General features: G+C 32.6%; 1 protein-coding gene across 2 annotated transcripts in view; it reads left to right on the top strand.

Moving 5' to 3' along the window:
* The window catches only part of LOC101900975 (3-phosphoinositide-dependent protein kinase 1), a 55,085-nt gene that overhangs the window by 31,095 nt on the left and 5,005 nt on the right, over window positions 1–18,985 (top strand). For both annotated transcript variants that reach the window (XM_005187296.4, XM_005187298.4), the window contains exon 4: window positions 17,698–18,933. In XM_005187296.4, coding sequence (XP_005187353.1) covers window positions 17,698–18,933 — 1,236 coding nt within the window. The remainder of the gene's footprint in view (window positions 1–17,697; window positions 18,934–18,985) is intronic.

Below are 18,985 nucleotides of genomic sequence, written 5' to 3'. Positions count from 1 at the left end.
ACCTCTCCTTGCCACCTCTCCACCAACCAACCTGGCTGGTGGCTCTTGGTGTGTCTATTACAAAAAGCAAAGCGAAGAAAAACACTCAAAGGATGTTGTTGCACAAAAAAGTCTCCACGTGTCGTCGGTTGTTTTTTTTTTTTTTTTTTTTTTAAAGGAAATTTATTTTGAATTGGTAGCATTTATTTCTTTTTTCAATGCAAATTATATTTAATTCAAAAATATTCAAAATATCATTAATTGATAAAATATAAAAAGTCCGGTCCTGGTTGAAATCATGGCACCCACATGATTTGGAATTTAGCATCGCTTTTTGGTATTTGTTTTTGTCACTTTCTTCGGTTTTTTCTATGTTTATTGAATAAAATGTTGTAACATATCTCCCCCCTAAAAGTGGTGGGTGGTATTATCTCCCCTCGAAACAAACATTTCTTTTAGATGGGTAGTTTTCCATACAATAACAAATTACTCAGCTGTTACTTGATGGATTCTTCTTTATTTTTTTTTTTTTTTTGCTTTTCATGCGATTTCTCAAGCATGCTGTTTACACAGAAATAAGAAGCCGCCGCCACCACCATTCACAGACACCCATGTTGGAAGAGGAACGGACCAGACCGTTCGAACGCCTCCGCTTCTCTTATCTCTAGCCCATATTTTTCCACTCACTTCTTCATAATCCCCCTCAATAAGAAGTACATACATTAAATGCACAACAAAAGTAACAACAACGACACGAAAAATCATCATTAAAAGACAACAATAAAGAAAAAGAAATTCTTGGAAAAACACTTAGGGAGTTGTTTTTCTTGCCTCGCTCGTGTAGTCGTCTATGGCAAAGGAAAAACACCAGACGAACGAACGATTCATTCATGCAGGAATTATACAAGCAAAACGAAAATGAAATAAAGAAAAACAATTTTTTTTTGGTTTGTCTTTTCTTCTGCCAGTAAATGGTGTAGGGGAAGGCAAAAGCCAGATAAATAGGCGGCGGCAGATCATTACAAGATGGATTGCTGTTAGAGATTAGACAAAACAGCAGCTGCCTTGTTTTTCTTTTCAAAATCGGTCTTTTCTTGCATCACAACATCTTAGAATGAATGTTTATTTAGTGTTTTTCACATGCCTGCTGTGCAACAACAACGACAGTATAATGCATGCAACATGTTAACACACAGGACAGATGTTGTGCGAGCTGCTGCTTCTTGACGATGACGAAAACCAAAACCCTCCAAACGAAAGAAAATATTATTATCCCAAAATGAAAATTTTCTCCACAGGAAACCATTTGCCATCATGGGATTATTATTAGTTTTCTTTCTTTAAAATCTTCCATAACAACATTGCTGGAAAAGAAAGCTGTGCCACAATTTTGTTGTTGTTCTTCTTCTTCGTTTGTGTATGCGAAAGTGTTTTAATCCTCTAGGATCAATTAGTTCAGGGTATTTAGATTTTAAAAATAGAAATAAGTAATGGTAGAGAAAAGTGTGTACACAATGCGATATTAAAGTAAGTAACTAAATGCTGTGGACATATTTGCTGCAAAAATGGCGCCCGTTGGGTTCTTTGGAAAAATTGCAAAATATTTTGGAATTGATTACATTTACAAGTTTGAATTTGATCCCAAAAATAGACTAGTCTGGCATTTCAATTTTTTAAATTTCAATTAAATGACATCCAACGTTCAAAGTAGTGGTGTTGCTCGGAAAATTTGCAAAATTTAATCGAATTTATTGGATTTTCAAGTCTCTGAATCCCCAAACAGAATGTTCAATTTTATTATTATTAGAATAATCATGTGCGCCAAAATGGCGCCCAACGCGAGGTTTTCTGTATTATTTTCCATAAATTTAAAAGGTGTTCTCTTTTAGAAGATCATTATGGCTATCACAATTGTAACATTGAAAATGGCGCCCAACGTAAATCTCTTCCCAAGCTTATTTTTAAATTATATATTTTTTATTTCCTAGAAATGGAATTCACTATTTTGTATGTCTCCAGAGTGGCGCCCAATGTGGGGCGTGCATAAATATTTACTTTGCAGGCATTTTGTCTTCGAACTTTTTCTCTAAGTGTGGAGGCTTGCCTTCTACGAAAAAAAAAAAAATAATAAATAAACTTGTTTTCCATAGTTTTGCCCAACAGCTGTTGCTGTCAAGCTAATCAACAAACGTTATCATTCACACACACACACTGACACACATACATCCTCATCAAAATAAAAGTTAATTAAATGCCATACAAAACAATAGAAACCCCCTGAATCCAAGAAATTTGCAATGACGTTTATTTACCCAGATATTTTCTTTTTCCAGAGATAAAATAATGGCAAATTTTAAATCGGGAACGTCACAAGACACCTCCTCTTACGTAGTTTAATGGCTTTTTCCCCTCTAACGTCATTGTTGACGTTAGTTTGAATTTTATTTTACGCATTAACCTCTATCTCTCTCTCTCTCTCTCTCCCTCAGAAGGAAAATCATTCAAAATCATTTCTTGACATTAGAATAACATTCAAAAACAAGAAAATATTTCACTGTTGTTAGTGTCAGTCAAGTTTTGGTTTACCTTGCCTCGCTTGTGACTGACTGACTATCTCTGGCTGTTTTCATTTTCAGTAATTAAATTGTTGTTGTTTTTGTTTGTGTTTTCTTTACTTTTGTGAAAGCATCAAAGTATTTATTGTTTTTAAAAGATCTGTTGTTTTTCGTTTTCTAATTCATATCTAATGTGCGTGTGTATATCCTTGCGTTATTTGCTTAAGTTTTATGTTATTTTTTTTTTGTTATGCTTCCATAGCTCCAAGTATTCTACACTTTATCAAGATTATGCTCAATGATAGCAAGCGTTATTATTTGTTTTACTACATTGTCATAATGAATTCGTCACACATATAAACTATTAGTATATAGATGTGGTGGCCGTCGTAGTCTGTTGATTATATATTTATGTGTATATACATATATTGAAGGTGGTTGTATAATTTGTTGTTTTTCAAAAAATAAAAAAAAAACGAAAATAAAAAATATCATTGGTGCTGCCCAGCATTTCCGGCAGAGTAATAAAAACACAATAAAAAATAATCTCGTTTAAATATTTTTGAAAAAAGAACAACATTCTTAAGTTAATATATTTTTATAAACAAATAATATATATATTTGGATTTTAATAGTTTTTTTTTTTTTTTTTTTTTTGATGATCTAGATTGAATTGCTTTGTGGGTCGATTTTTGTAAACAAGAAATAGAATTGTGATTATAATTTGTCCAGTAAATTTTTCTTGTTAATATATAAAGATTCCCATTTTATATGATTTTCCTTCCATTGCATCAAAAACTTGAAAAGTGGCGCCCAACATGGACCTCCTATGCCTTTAGTTTTTACTAAATTGATCAATTTTTCTCTTCATTCTATTAAAAAGGTAAATTATGGCGCCCAACTTGGGGCTTCTGTGCTCTTGCAGTTAGGTAAATTAGCTTGGGATCCACAATATTCAAATTGCTTTTAATTTTATAAATTTTTCAATCCTTCATCATGACAATTAATTTCAAATTGCAAATGGCGCCCAATATGGAGTTTCAGTTGTTGTCTTTTTAATAAAGTTCCTAGAATGTCTTCCACAATTCTAATATTATTATTCAATTTGATCATTTTTAATGTCGGAATTTTGGCGCTCAACGCCCTGCTGTGTGGTGATGTTTTTACTTTAAAATTCTATGCTACTTAAAATTGAAGGAATTTCTTATTTTAGAAAATATATAATACATTAAAAAGGATACAGCATTTTGGATGCTGTTATTTTAATTTCATAGTAATTGAAATTTAATGTTTGTTTTTATTATTCTTACAATGTAACATTTTCCACAACATCAAATTGTAACGTTCCCCAAAAAATTCCATGGAATTTTTCCATGGAATGTTTTTATTTGACCTTCTCTCTTTGTCCATAGCCCCAAAGCTAAATACAAATTTGGGGAATTTTCCAGAGGTAAATAATTTTTGAAAAAAAAAAAAAAAAAACAAAAAAATTAACATATTTCCCCATTTATTTATGAATGAATTTCGTCAATATTTTTCAATTTTCATTAAAACTGTTAAAAAATTATTGTTTAAACAAACACTTTTTTCCTATATTGTTTTTTGAAAAAACAAAAAAAAAACCAATGGAAACTTTTCGAAAATGTACTTTATACCTACGAGTATTTGGGTTTATTCCACTTACAAAAAGCACACACACCAAATACGAGATCTTAGACAGATCCCACTTTTTTGTTGGAAGATAATAATGCCAACATGAAAAATATGTGTGTAAATGAATTGTAATTTAAAATACAAACAATGACTGGGCATATTTTTCAAGTAGTCACTTAGCGCTGTAACTGCACTACCAGCACCACCCCATATTTCATTCACAAGCCATATCGCCAATGTTGTTTTTATCATTATCATGAAAACAAAACAAAAAACAACAACGATAATAAAAACAAAAGTGTAGTGCGTGAGCGCGTGTTTCAAGTGGGTTTTCTATGAAGAAATGTATGTATTATATGTGTTTGTAGGTATGTCAGAAAGAATTTATGCATATAGGTACACGACGTGTGTGTCTGTTGTTTTTGTTATTCTATATAGGTTCCCAGTTATTTTTTTATGTAAGGTAAACAACTTAAGAAAGCTGGAGAGAAAACTCAAACCAAGGTGAAATTATCAAAATAAGAATTATGATGATCATTATGCATGTACATATGTACGTATACTGACATTTGTGACAAACTTTTTGTTGCTGTTGTTGTTCTTATTTAATATACACGCGCCTTATTTTCATTGTGGTTAATCTAATTTGATTGTCTAAATATGCTTTGTCGTTTTTTTTCTTCGAGTGTCAGGTGTTAGAGACTGTTATCATCAATAAGGTATTTGTTTGTTGATTTTTTTTTTTAAATTTCTTGTGGCCACCGGCCTCCAATTTCGTGTGTGAGTGTGTGAATGTTTTTGTTTTTCTAATAATCTCCTTGTATTGCTTTATCTCTGCCTCCCACCACCAGCCAGCCAGCCATCCAACCCAACCACCCCATCCATACCCAATCACTCACACTCACTATACACAACATCGGCCTTTGGCTGGCATTCGTTTGCTCTCATTGCAATAATACATCGAATCATGGGTTGTTTGTGTTGTTGAGGCTCTCTGGCCATTGAGAAACAACAACACTAATGTGTGTGTATGTGCCGTGGACTTTGTAATCTTAAATGAAATGTAATGAAAAACAAAAATAGTTTCACTCTCTTTCTCTCTCGCTTTCCCCCTCATAACAAATAAGTTACTCTCACACTCTTCATAGCATAGGCTCCTTTACAATTGAAGCTCTCCTCTACTCTAGTCTGATAGTGGTGTTGTTTTTGTTGTTCGGCAAACTAATAGAGAAGCAAGCCTACTATAGTGTTTTCTTCTTCTCGACTACGTTGTAATTTTTTCATTCATTTCGATTCTCCTCCTTCATTCATGCTCTTCAGCTGTTTTCATCATCTTCTTGTTGTTATTGCGTTGTATTTGTTGTTCATCATTTGGTGAGGGAGGGGAAGAGAACAACAGCAACAACAATCACATAAAAGGAAATAAAATAACAGTACGACAAATATAGATTTATATATGAGTTGGTTGTTGTTTTGTTTTTATTATTTTGTGGCCACAATCATACAGAAGAGATATTTTAGATATTTATTATACAATGTGGGGTTTATTTGTAATTAAAATTGTCTAAGACAATGAAACGGATGGCGTTTGGCGTCCGGGCGCCACAATTTTAGGTATTTCATCATAAACCATCAACAGAATGTTGGGTTCTTTGGAAAAAATTACAAATTTTAAGAAAATCTATCTTTCTGTTTTAAGATAGAAAAAGTAAAGCCAATTTTGTTTCCCTATATATTTTCTTTTATGCTATTTTCTTCTCTTTCTCTCCTGCTTCACAAGATGATGAAATTCCTCTAAAAATGATATGCATTCGAAATATTTCTTGTACAAGATATCAAGATGTTTTTGTTTTTTACCATATTGATCATATGATTGCTAAATGTTGTTTTTTATGCTCTTGGTGCTGCTCTCCAAATTTTTATGCGCGCTTCTCGCATAGCTGCTGCTGCTCTTGTTTGTTATTATCATTTTGTTATTTTCCCTGTAAACTTGAGGTTATTTAAATTTTTTATTATTTTATTTGTTTTGTTTTGTACAAATCGACAATCAAAACAAGTTGGTTGGCTGGCTGGCTTGATCACTCGCCTCTTCATTCGTTCTCTTCTCTATTAAGCACAACGCAAAAAAAAACAATATTGTTTTCACATCATGATCATCATTAAGACTGGCTGGGTTATAGACGACATACTATTTCAACTGACGTTTATGAATGACTTGGCACAATTTATAGACTGACTATCTCCGCCGGTCATGTGATGTAAAATAGTGGGAGGAGAAGGGGATATATTTGATTTATTGGAGAATTTTGTAACATTTTAAAATTCCTAAGGAAAAATGATGACATTTTTCTTTGGGATCGTAAATGACAATTTGGAAAACTATTTTTTTTTGTGAATTGAATTTAGTTTTTTTTTTGGCTACTTAATTTTTTTCATTCCTTTGTGTTTAATAGGGTATACAAAATTCGTTCATATATTTTGATCTCTCTCTCTCTCTCATTGCATAGCCCGCTATTGATTTGAGTGGAACAAAATAAAATAAAAGAAGACAAACAATAATATTTATTAACAATAAATGCCACAGGCCTTTTCAAATGCTTTAAATTATTAAAGGTAAATAAAAAACAACGGCATATTGGCAATATTTACCGTTATAGAAATCAACAACAATTTAACAAATGACAAGGCCTTTTTTCAGAACCAAAAACAATTTCAAACAATTATTTGTAAGTGGCTTTCTATAAATAAAAAATAGCATCTCTAAAAATAGACCAACACTTTAAAGAGAAATCACAAAAAAACAACAACAAAAATTGGCCAATGGGGTTATTTATCTCAAGGCAATATTTTTCAAAATAAATTAATAGTTAAAAGAAAAAAATAATAAAATGCCAAAAATAGTTTTCATTATAATATTTAACAATGAAAATAACTTTCGTTTTGTTTAATGTTATGGACTAATGTTCATAAAATTTGGTAATTGTATTTTAAGAAGATAGAAGAATGCCTCTGCTAGATTTTGGGTTGGGAGTAAAAAAGGCACTGAATTCATAGAAAGAAATCTCCACTTTTTCACTTACCCTCTGACTTTATTTTTTTTTATCGACTTCTGACTTAGAACATTTTCTTTTGCACCACCCTGCAACCATAAAAATGTTACTTTTGTCTGTCATCAATGTTTTATTTCCTTCAATAATTAAGCAAATTGTCTTAATTTTATTATGTTTCGTTCCCAATTTACATTTTCTTTATATTTTTGTCATCAGTATTTTTATTTTTCTTACATTTTTATGTTTAATCATAGTTTGCCACAATAAAAATTTATGACACATCCATCCATCCATCCTCCTTCCTCTACGAAATCAATATAAGTATTCTAATTAACAAGCTAATAAATATTTTATGACTAATCTGCAACAAAATGTTTTGTGGTAGATGAGATGTATACGAAGAAAAGAGGAGGGGGGGAGGAGGTTGTCAACAAAAAAATTTCATAAAAACAAAACCACCTCCTCATAACTCCCACACATACTCCATAAAACAGAAATTTCATACAAATGTAGCTTGCTATTTTTGTAAGCAATTTTATTATATTTTTCACTGGAGCTATAAAATTTGAAAATAAAATAAATAAAAACAAATTAGTAACAGAAAATGTGGACCTTGAGGACCTTATTAAAAAAATTTCAGAAGAAACAAATAACATTTTTTATAAAATATGAATTAATTTCATATAAAATAATTTATAATAATAATTTATAATTTTACAAAAAACAATTAACAAATCTAAAAATACTCTCCAAAAAATTATTTCCACAATTCTTCAGCCCTCCTTTTTTACTTGGATTTCCAACTAAAATAGTTATCACATACCCCAAAAGAAATTATTTCATGCCGGCGGCGCCATCATTCTGGCATGCAAATATCATAAGGAACATAAAATTACAATGAACCAAAAAACCTTGTACTTTATTATCTTTCAAGCCCTTCCTTCCTTTCTATCCCTGCTTCCTTCCATTGTTCCAACTAAGCATTCTTGCCACCCCAAAAAAAAAAATTAAAGTAAAATGTAAATGAAAACGGAAATTACTATAAATTCAAATAAGGTCCCCAAGGAGACACTTGACAGTTGTTGTTGTTGTTGCTATTCACTACCCCTTTCCTCTTCGTAGACAAGGAAAAATGTACTCTAATATAACTATAATTATAGTAACAAAGTAATAATATGCTTGCCAGTGTTGTTTTTTTTCTTTGTTTTTGTTTTTTGTTTTCTGTCCTTTGTAAGGCCCAAAGTAATTTGAATTTTATGATCATTTAGCAATCATAAAAAGGGGCCTCGCAAAAACACGCTCACTCACAACAAACTCAAAACTATAAAATTCAGCGCCTGGCAAAAGGAGTGTCTGCCCGTCACTGCCATGATGAAACTTCATAGCCCCCAACCCCTACGTGAGTGAGTGTTACGCTATCCAAATTATTTTGCGGCACGTGTGTGCCTAAATGACTGGCAAGCGGCCTTCTAAATGATAATCATTTTTCTTTGCTTAGCTCGCCAAGGAGTTGTTGTTTTTGCTCCTCATATAACGCACTCACAATTGAAATACATTTGTCCTGGTTTAATGGCCAAACATCTGCCATTTTGCGTTCACAAAATAAGGTTTAAAGCTCTTTTTTTTTGGATTCCTTCCTCGGCCAGGTGCATTTTCTTGCGAAAAAGGACATTTAACTTTGCCACAAAGCAAGGAACTGCAAAACTAAAACCAAAACAAAAAAAAAGGAAAGAACCCACCACACACACAAACTCTTCAATGGCAAAAAAGGAAGTTCAGCAGGACAGCACAAACCGACCATATTTTTAGGTAGCTTTTGGGCTGGTCATCTACACCATTATCCTTAAGGCAATTTCTTTGAGTGGTGAGGATTTTTACTTTTAGTTTGGCTGTTTGTTTTTTGGTGTATCGAGAGGGGTTAATGACTCCGTATATATTTTTGTTTGGCAATAAATATTCGCTTAAACTGAACCACTTTAATATTGTATTACCTACCTGTGAGTAAAAGAGGAAAGATGGTGGAGCGGGAGGGGAATGTTATATGTTGTTTAATAACAACGATGACGTGTCCATTTTTTAGTAGAATTTTTTAGAGAGCTTGTTTGTTTGTTTTTTTTTCCTTCTTTTTTTTTGGCAAACGTGTGACAGATGTTTTTGCTGTGTTTAGCCGCCCCTAAGACACAGACAGAGGAGGACAATGACATATTAAGTTTTAGATTATCACAGCTGAGTTTAAGGACAGTTAGTTATGCCAACTACGAAAAAATTGTTTTTTCGTTGTGACATAAAAAAATAATGCCAATGACCCCTGAATTTTTTTTAATAAGTTATATGAAAAATAATTTTGAATGAGAAAATGAGTAAACATATTTTAAACGATAAAATGTTGGAAAGATTTTTTTTGGAAAAAAAAAAATAAATTAAAAAAAAGGAATTTAGAGAAAAAAATACACTTTTCCGAAATTAAAAACTTAAAATTTTATTTAAGAAAATTATTGTTAAAAAAAATAATTTTTTCTGAAATTAAAAACTTAAATTTTTATTTAAAAAATTTTTAATACTTTATTTTTTTGTTATCAAAAAAAAAATACTTTTAAACGATTGAAACTTCTCCTTCTCATTACCTTTTTTTTTCTTTAAGAATAATACATATTTGTATGGCATTCTTCTTCGCTTAGAGTAGTAGTAGATATGTATTTTTTTAGAAATAATAATAATAAAAAAAAGGAATTTAGAGAAAAAATATACTTTTCCGAAATTAAAAACTTAAAATTTTATTTAAAAAAATTATTGTTAAAAAAAATATATTTTTCCGAAATTAAAAGCTTAAATTTTTATTTAAAAAAAAAATTAAGACTGTATTTTTTGGTTATCAAAAAAAAAAAAAAAAAAAATGAAATACTTTTAAACAATTTCATTGAAACTTGTCCTTCTCAGTATCTTTATTTTTTTTCTTTAAGAATAATACATATTTGTATGGCATTCTTCTTCGCTTAGAGTAGTAGTAGATATGTAATTTTTGCGCCCATTTTATTTCTTGTTATTCTAATGGAAATTGTTGCCGTTTATTGTTATTGGTGTTAAGCTAGCTATTGCTGGATGCACTTCCCCAGCATCAACGCACAAACAACAACTCCATTTTTCAAAAGAATGCAGTCGAACAAGTTTTGTCCGTTTACCACCTAGTAGCTACCAAAACCAGCAGAGTAGGAGAATCTTTACAGTAATACAGTGGGATATCCCCACTCCCCGTTCAAAACATTTCAAGACATCGTTTCGTGTCGTATTTAATATCAGCAACATTAGAAGCAGCTTGCTGTTTCTCTACTTCTCCACCTCTCTATTGCATCTAAGGAAGAAAAATACCAATGAATTATCAGCATGAGTTCAATAGTTATTCACATGTTCATCATCATCGCCATTATCATTGTGCTGCTGCTGCTGCTGCTGCTGACATTCGAGAAGGAGAAGAAAAATATCAACACATTCCTAACACAATTGCATACCAAACAAGTCATTGAGCTATAAATACCAAAAACGAAGGCACCATCCAACCAACCATAACCACCAGAGTGTTAGAAAATAATATGGCCAAAACGTTGGCGGCATAATATTATTATATTTGGCGGAGAGGCAGACCCCATGGACCGACTGTGCATGGGGGTTTGGGGGGTTTCACTAAGTAACATCATCGTCGTAAAGGCGTTAAAGGCCGACGATCATGCAACATCACTGTTGGTCGCAAGTCGTTCCACTTGGTGGACACTCAGACAAATGGAGGGTATAAAACGATATAATGATATCATATAAGAAATGCCATCCATACAACAACGACCACAACAAAACTAGTCAGTCAGTCAATGGCGTTTTTGGTATTGTTTTTGTTTTTCAAGAAAAATTACTGTGGCAGCAATACCAAAAATAGAATTAAATTTTTGTGTGGAATGAAATGGAAAAACAAACTGGGTACATTCTATTTTTTTGATAAAAAAGAAAAACACATTGGAAATGATGGTTGGTACGCGTCCCATGCCCATGCAAACGTCATCATCGCCTTTTTCTTCTCTATTTAATGACATAGAGATGAAAAATAGAAAACTGTACAAGAAAAACGGCAATAACAATTATGGGAGGCAATGTCGTCCAAGATGCAACAGAGGGGGGGGGGGGGGGGGAGGCAACACAACACAGTATCCAACAGTAGGCAGCCAGCAGCAGCCAACAGCATTGCAGCATGCACGACGACGACAACAACATTGTTTTTTGGTCAAATGTGGTATGGCGACATTCCAAGGCACAGCCAGAGCCACCTTTTAGATTGGAAGTTTTGCTCTGAAGTTTAGCAGGCAATAAATTTGGTATTGTTGTTTTACACAATAACAACTCGATCATCCTTTACTTTACTTTATGTATGTATGTATGTATATTTTTTTGTTGAGGGGAGGACAGGCTTCGAGGAAGCGGGGCAAAGGAAGGAGATTGAAAATCTAAACCAGAGTTTTTTTAAAGACAGGTTATATTACATATTTTGTGTGGCAAGCGATAGCCACAAGGCCGTTGTTTAGAAGAAACCAACAACAATAATAACGACAAATAATTGAGCAACAACAACAACGTTTCAAATAAATAATATAATTATATGAACAATCCAATTTGCATTAAACATTAATATTATCTCTTTGTTTAAGAATTGTTGGCATTTTTACAAACAAAATTAATTAACATTATATATATTTTTTTTGGCAGTTTTAATTTATTTTTTGATTAACAAATAAAATAGCTTTGGAATTCTTCAATTAGCTCTGCATTTGAGATATGCTATAAAAATTATAGCTACCCCAATATTTGTAAAATTCCTGTGATCTATTTTATCACGCCTCTTTTAAAGGAGAAGTATTCAATTATGTGCGTATTTTTTGGAGATGCTATAAAAATTATAGCAAGTTTAGGAACTCAGTTTCTACATATATTTGTTATTTAGTAAATGTTATTTTCATTTCTGTAATAATAGAATTTTTTTTGGCAGTTTTAATTTATTTTTTGATTAACAAAATAAAATAGCTTTGGAATTCATCGATTAGCTCTGCATATGAGAGATGCTATAAAAATTATAGCTACCCCAATATTTGTAAAATTTCTGGGATTTATTTTATCACGCCTTTTTAAAGGAGAAGTATTTTTAGATATGTTATAAAAATTATAGCAAGTTTAGGAACACAGTTTCTACATATTTGTTATTTAGTAAATGTTATTTTCATTTCTGTAATAATAGAATTCCATTATCTATTTGCAATGATTCCATTAGGACAACTATGCTATATAAATTATAGCATGCTTAGGAAATACAAACCTCTCACATTTTTAATATTAAATTATTATTATTTTCATTGCAGTAATTTTAATTCTGTTCAAATTAATTTTTAATCAACACATGATTGTAATGATGCTATAAAAATTATAGCAGTCTCAAATAATTATTACTTATTTTAATATTAGTTTTATATAGAATTTTAATATAAAATTTTTATTAGAAATTAATTTGACGAACTTTGGCCATTGCCATGAAAATTGTAGAATGAAACAAATATATACAAGGTGAGATGAAAAAACTGCAGACTGCTGTCATTTCTAAGCCACTCTCCCGACAGCTGTTCAAATTGTTCCAGTGACAGCTCATTATATTGTTTACAAGCGTACAAAAGCATTTTTGGTGAGAATTTCCCACAAAACCATAACATACCATAACAGCCGATGATCGCTCTCCGCTCGTATTAATCGACAGTGGCATCAGAATAAATGCCGAATATTATCGCGAACATATTCTTGAGGTGTATTAAAGCCTTGGGCATGCAAACATTTTGGCCGCAGACCTTGGACATTCCAACAGGACTCAGCACGCTCCACCAAGAATGGCTAAAAATGAGGTTCATTTCCAGCACACAATGGCCACCAAAATCTCCGGATACCAATCCGTTGGACTATTGTGTCTGGAGTATTTGGGAAAGCAAGGTTGGCACTAAAAAAATACCAAAGTTTCGATCACCTGAAGCAAGCGCTTCCCTGGGAATGGGCCAAAATAACGCAAAGCAACATTCGGGCAGCGTGTGACGGTTTCATTGGCCATTTGAAGGCCATAATTCGTGCCAAAGGTGGCCAATTCGAACAAATCTAAACTTATTCTAAAATTTGATGCTATTTCCGACATTTTTTGCTCTCAATCAATAAAATTAAAAAAAAAATGTAAAAATTATGGCGTTTAACTTTGTTACAGTTTTTTTATCTCACCCTGTATATATATATTTTTTTAATATCGTTTTTCAATCATTATTTTATTTTCTTTAAGAATTGTTTTCTTCTTTTTTGTTTTTAATTTTTATTCTATTTCAAAGTTCGTTTACTGGTTTTTCACAAGTTCATTACCCCCTCCCTCCCAAAAAAAAAACAAGATCTTGTCTTCATATACTTGTCTGCATGTGATTTTTTGTCGCACTGTTGGTTTTGCCTGTCTGTCTGTCTGTCTGCCTATTTGGGTTAGTTCAACGGCAGACTATAAAATAAACAATACATTGAAAGGATTGAAATCAAGAACCCTTATTGCTTACCTAGAGTAATACAATTTTTAACTACTACTACTACTACTGCCACTATTATTCATGTCTGGTTTTAACTGTCTGTTCTTGTTTGCTGGCTATTTAAACATAGCATTTATTCCACCTATAAAGGGGAGACCATGAAAGAGAGAAGAGATTGCGATTTTTTTTTTAATTCCTCAATAGGGTGTTCTCTTTGGCAACATGATGTCTGAGTATGTGTGTGTGTGTGTAAAACAAGAAACGAGACGGAAAAAAGGTTTTTGAACTTGACACCACAATAATAAAAAAAGCAACCAAAACAGAACACAAATCCATTATAACAACAACAACAACAGCAGCAGCAAAAAAGTGAATCAAAAAGACATACAAACCAATGAACTAACCACTCACAAGCTGGGCTCCCCCCCCTAAACCATGATACTACGCCATCGCCATCGCCATCTCACCACCACCATCACCTTGACTTCATAAACAAGCTTTTAATGAAGAAACCTATTCGAAAAGGAGCAATGTTTTATGCTTTATTATGAGAACGTTTTCATTTTCGTTCTTCATTTTCTTCAATTCTTAGCTGTTAGCCGACAGAGCTTGTCTTGTCTTGCTTCTTTTCATATATATTTTTTTTTTATTGCTGCTCCTTGTATCCGTGTGGTTCAAGAGAATTCAACAGGCTGTGATTTATTTCTTTTACAAAGAAACAAAAAAATTATCCACCAACTACAGCAACAAACCAGCCACACAGCTTGAAACTCAAAAAAGTAAAAAAAAAACTTTTCCCGCCAAAATGCTTGTGTTCTTTTTTTTTATATCTTTTCTCTCTTTTGGGTATTTTTGTCATTTCATAAAATGGTGGGAACTTGCAAAACTTGGAAGTGAAAATTTTTTATGGATTTTACAAGATAAAAAACAATTTATAGGATATACTTCAGAGCGTTTTTCTACGGTAAAATTTACATGTATCGATTAATTTGAAAAATTTGTTATGGCATGCTGGAATTTTCGTAATTTGCGATTTTACAAAAAAAAGCATTAAAGTCGGATATTTTGAGACATCCATCTACTTTACAATGCTACAAAACAATTTGAATTGTTAAGAAAAAATAGTAAAACTCTTTCTTTTTTGCCATTTACATGGGTATACAGGGTGAGATAAAAAAAACTGCAACAAAGTCAAACGCTATAATTTTAATTTTATTGAATGAAAGCAAGTTCACCACTTTCGGCCAAACTGAAGTTGATTGCAGTTTTTTCATCTCACCTTGTTTATTTGCTTTATACAAAAAATATGGCAAGTCCCAAACCTAAACCATAAAATTACCAATTTGGTTTTTTCAAATATCATTTCGTTGCTCTTTTTTTCTCGTCATTACCACAAGGTTAGGCAAAATTTTATTAAAAACAAAACTTTTGTTTTTCTCTTGTGGGCCCCGCTGACTCAAGGTCATTTTTATTTAACATTTACTTTTAAAAACAAAAATAAAAAAAATACAAAAAAATTTAACACGAGTAGTAATTTTTTGTTTGTATTTTTCATGCGTGTTTTTCTTTTAAAAACAATTCGATTTTTTGCTTATTTCCAGCCACTTAATTTGAGATTTTGTAAACAAAGCATAAAATTAGATTTCAGTTTTATTTAAATTGCTTTGGGTTTAAAACTTTTCAACGAAAATGTCAATAACACACGTTTTGTAAATTTTTATTTTTTGTTTATCATCAAAATGTGTTTTTTTAATTTTTGTAGAAATCAAAAGGGGACAATGTCTCAATTTGGTTGGTACCCTACCAATTGGAAAGGTGGGATAGGAAAATTCTCATATCTCTTGCTCTGGAAACATGTTTTTGTTTTGTTTATAATGGCAAAAATTTTGTCTGTTTGTGTTTTCAAAGAAAAAAAGATGATATCAATGAATTTATTTTGCAGAAGACCCCGCCTTTGGTGTTGTTGTTTCTTTGGATAATAGAGGTTTTTTTATAGTTCGGTTGTGTTATTTTATTCCATGTATACATATTTATATTTTCGGGTTAGTAACAGGTGGGGAAAAAAGTAGGTGGTGGTATTATTATGTCGACGACGATCATCGATGAGTCTTGTGATCGACGGCGCCTGACGTTATACATATTTCGTTGGCAAGGTTTTTTGAAAAAAAATTCATTCAAATTTATGTTTATTTATGTTTTAATTTTGGTATTAATTTCATGTTTGCCAAATTTTGGGAATTCAATACTGTTTGGGAAATGTTAGAAATAAAATTGAATTTATAAAAAAAAACAAATATTACTAAAAATTTTAAAACAATTTTGTTTTTAATAATTTTTATTATAACTGAAATATTTAAATTTCCAATTGGAAATTAAAAAAATATATTTTTATATTTGTTTATTTTGCGATGGAAAAATTCAGTTTCCATTGAAAACAGAAATATTCCAAAAAATTCCCTTGAGGGAAATTTTCATTTCGGACCAAAGCTGAATTTTTTTTTCACGCACAATTTTGTTTCGATGAAAAATAATATTTTTCGTTGAAAACGAAAAATTTCCCAAACGGGAAATTTTTGATTTTTCCCCCAAACATACATGTATTTATCTATAGTTTACTGAAATAAAGGAATTTTGCAAAAAATTTTGAGGGATATCTTTATTTATGCCCAAAATTTCCAATTCGAAAAAAAAAAAACTCAATTGAAAATTACAAATTACTTGGTGATAATTGTTATACATTTTTCACATTGTAACGAGTTGAACAACCCCACTGAGTGACAAACAAAAAGTGAGCTCCTGGAGGTTATTTACCTTCCGCCCAAATAAGTTATGGTTTGATTCACACACTAATATTACTAGCGATTTATACAATGACTAAATAAATAACAAGCGATAAACAACATTGTATTCAAATTACACACAAGAAGAGGAGGAGGGACGGCGGGTGTGTGCCTTGAAATGTCGTTGCTGATTTTGGCAAAAAATATTTTTTTTTTAAATATTTACAAATATTAAAAAAAAATTGTTGTTAAACATGTCTCAGCATTCTTATCAGTGTTTTTCGTTCGTTCATTTTGTTTTTATTGAGAATCAATCAATTTATGATGATGGTCGGTCTTATCATTTTCATTTCATTTTCATATTTTTATTTATTAATTTGCTAAGGGAAGGAGGAAAGTAAACACGAGTTATAATATGTCCCCTGCCCCTTCAGCCATTTGCAAAGCATGTTAGTTACAAAAATTTCACTTCAATCGTATTGCACCGTTTTATTATGTTGCTGTTGTTGTTATTATTTTTGTTTATCATCATCATTTTATTTTTTTTTTTTGTACAAGTCGCTTTTTTACTGTTATTGTATTTTGGGATTCTGCTTAAGTTCAAGGTTGTTTAATCTCTGTATATCAAAAGTTTATTCACCATTTGTGTGTGACAGCAACGACGACGATGACATCGGCCACGACTACTTTCTGTGGCGACAAAAATCTCTGGACAACAAAATTCTGCACAGAAATCCCGCTAAATAAAGCTGTCATTCTGTTTATTTTTTTTTTTATTTTCATTCATATCTTGTCCTGCTGCAATTGTTTGTTTAATTCTCTTCATGATTATGATTGTTGTTTTGAAAGCTTTTGTTTTATTTTGGAAATTTAGAATAATTTGTTTGTCACTTACGGCGTTCTCACAATAGCAGGTATCGAGCCGAGTTCAACTCGACCCAGTCCGTATTGTAACAAAAACTGGAGGCGGCTGTAATAACAACAACTCTTTCTTAATTACTACCCAAATTTTCTCACAAAAATTATTCTCTATAATTATTTTACTCTCATTAATTTTGAACAATAACTAACAAATGTCTCTTCTCTCCCCCTCTCTTTTTTATTCCAGTTAAAGTCTGCGAAAAGCGCCTAATTTTACGCGAACACAAACAAGAATACATCCGTCGCGAGCGAGAGGTTATGCACACACTGACAAATGTTCCTGGTTTTGTGAATCTGTCCTGCACCTTCCAAGATGCCCGTTCACTCTACTTTGTTATGACCTATGCCAAAAATGGTGATCTATTGCCATATATCAATAAAGTTGGTTCCTTCGATATCGACTCAACACGCCACTATGCTGCCGAATTAGTATTAGCCTGTGAGCAGATGCATCGACGCAATATTGTGCATCGCGATTTGAAGCCGGAGAATATATTGTTGGACGAGGATATGCATACGTTGATTGCCGATTTTGGTTCGGTGAAAATCTTGTCGGCCGAGGAGAAGGCCCAGGCCCAGGAATTTCTACTGTCCGGCGGTATTGATTTAGCCAAAAAAGCCAGATGTCAATCGGGTGGTAGTATGCGCAGTGATGATGATGATTACAATGATGATGATGAAGATTACGAATCGACTGGGTCATCGGGTAGCTGTGGTGATGCTGAGACAGGTGGTGAAACTGATTCACCGCGTGCCAGACGCCATCAGGCGCCAGCACCTCGTTATCATCGAAAACGTCGTGGCAGTTTTGTGGGCACAGCGCAATATGTCTCTCCCGAAGTCTTGCAAAATGCCCCCATCACTCCCGCCGCCGATCTGTGGGCTCTGGGCTGTATCATCTATCAAATGATGTCGGGCCTACCACCATTCCGTGGCTCCAATGACTATGTCATATTCAAAGAAATCATTGCCTGCAATTTAGATTTTCCCCAAGGTTTCGACAAGGATGCCGAGGATCTAGTCAAAAAACTGCTAAAACTGAATCCAGCCGAACGTTTGGGTGCCCAAGACACCAGTGGGCAATATGATAGCATACGTTCCCATCCCTTCTTCAAAAATGTTGATTTTGAGGCCGTACGCCAGACAACACCACCAGCCATATCACCCTATTTGCCGGATCTGGTGCGAGAGGAGGAGAACGAGTTTATGTTGTGTGACAATTTGGAACCCGGCCTGGATGACAAACAATTGACCCGGCTATTGGGCAAGGAATTGGGTTGCATCAGTGATGATGATACCTACGAACGTAAAATGAGTGGTGGCTCTTCGGCCAGCAGTAAACCCAAATCGATTAATTCCACAACATCAGCGTCAACACAGCCAAAGCCCTCAACACCCAACAACTATCAAAAGTCGGCAAAAAGTAAGTGAAATTTATTTTCATATTTTAGCTGTTATTAATAAAACAATATCTG

The sequence above is a fragment of the Musca domestica genome, unplaced genomic scaffold, assembly GCF_030504385.1.
Source record: "Musca domestica strain aabys unplaced genomic scaffold, Musca_domestica.polishedcontigs.V.1.1 38, whole genome shotgun sequence".
NCBI lineage: Eukaryota > Metazoa > Arthropoda > Insecta > Diptera > Muscidae > Musca > Musca domestica.
Note: the sequence above shows the minus strand (reverse complement) of the source record. Positions and strands in the feature narration are given on the sequence as shown.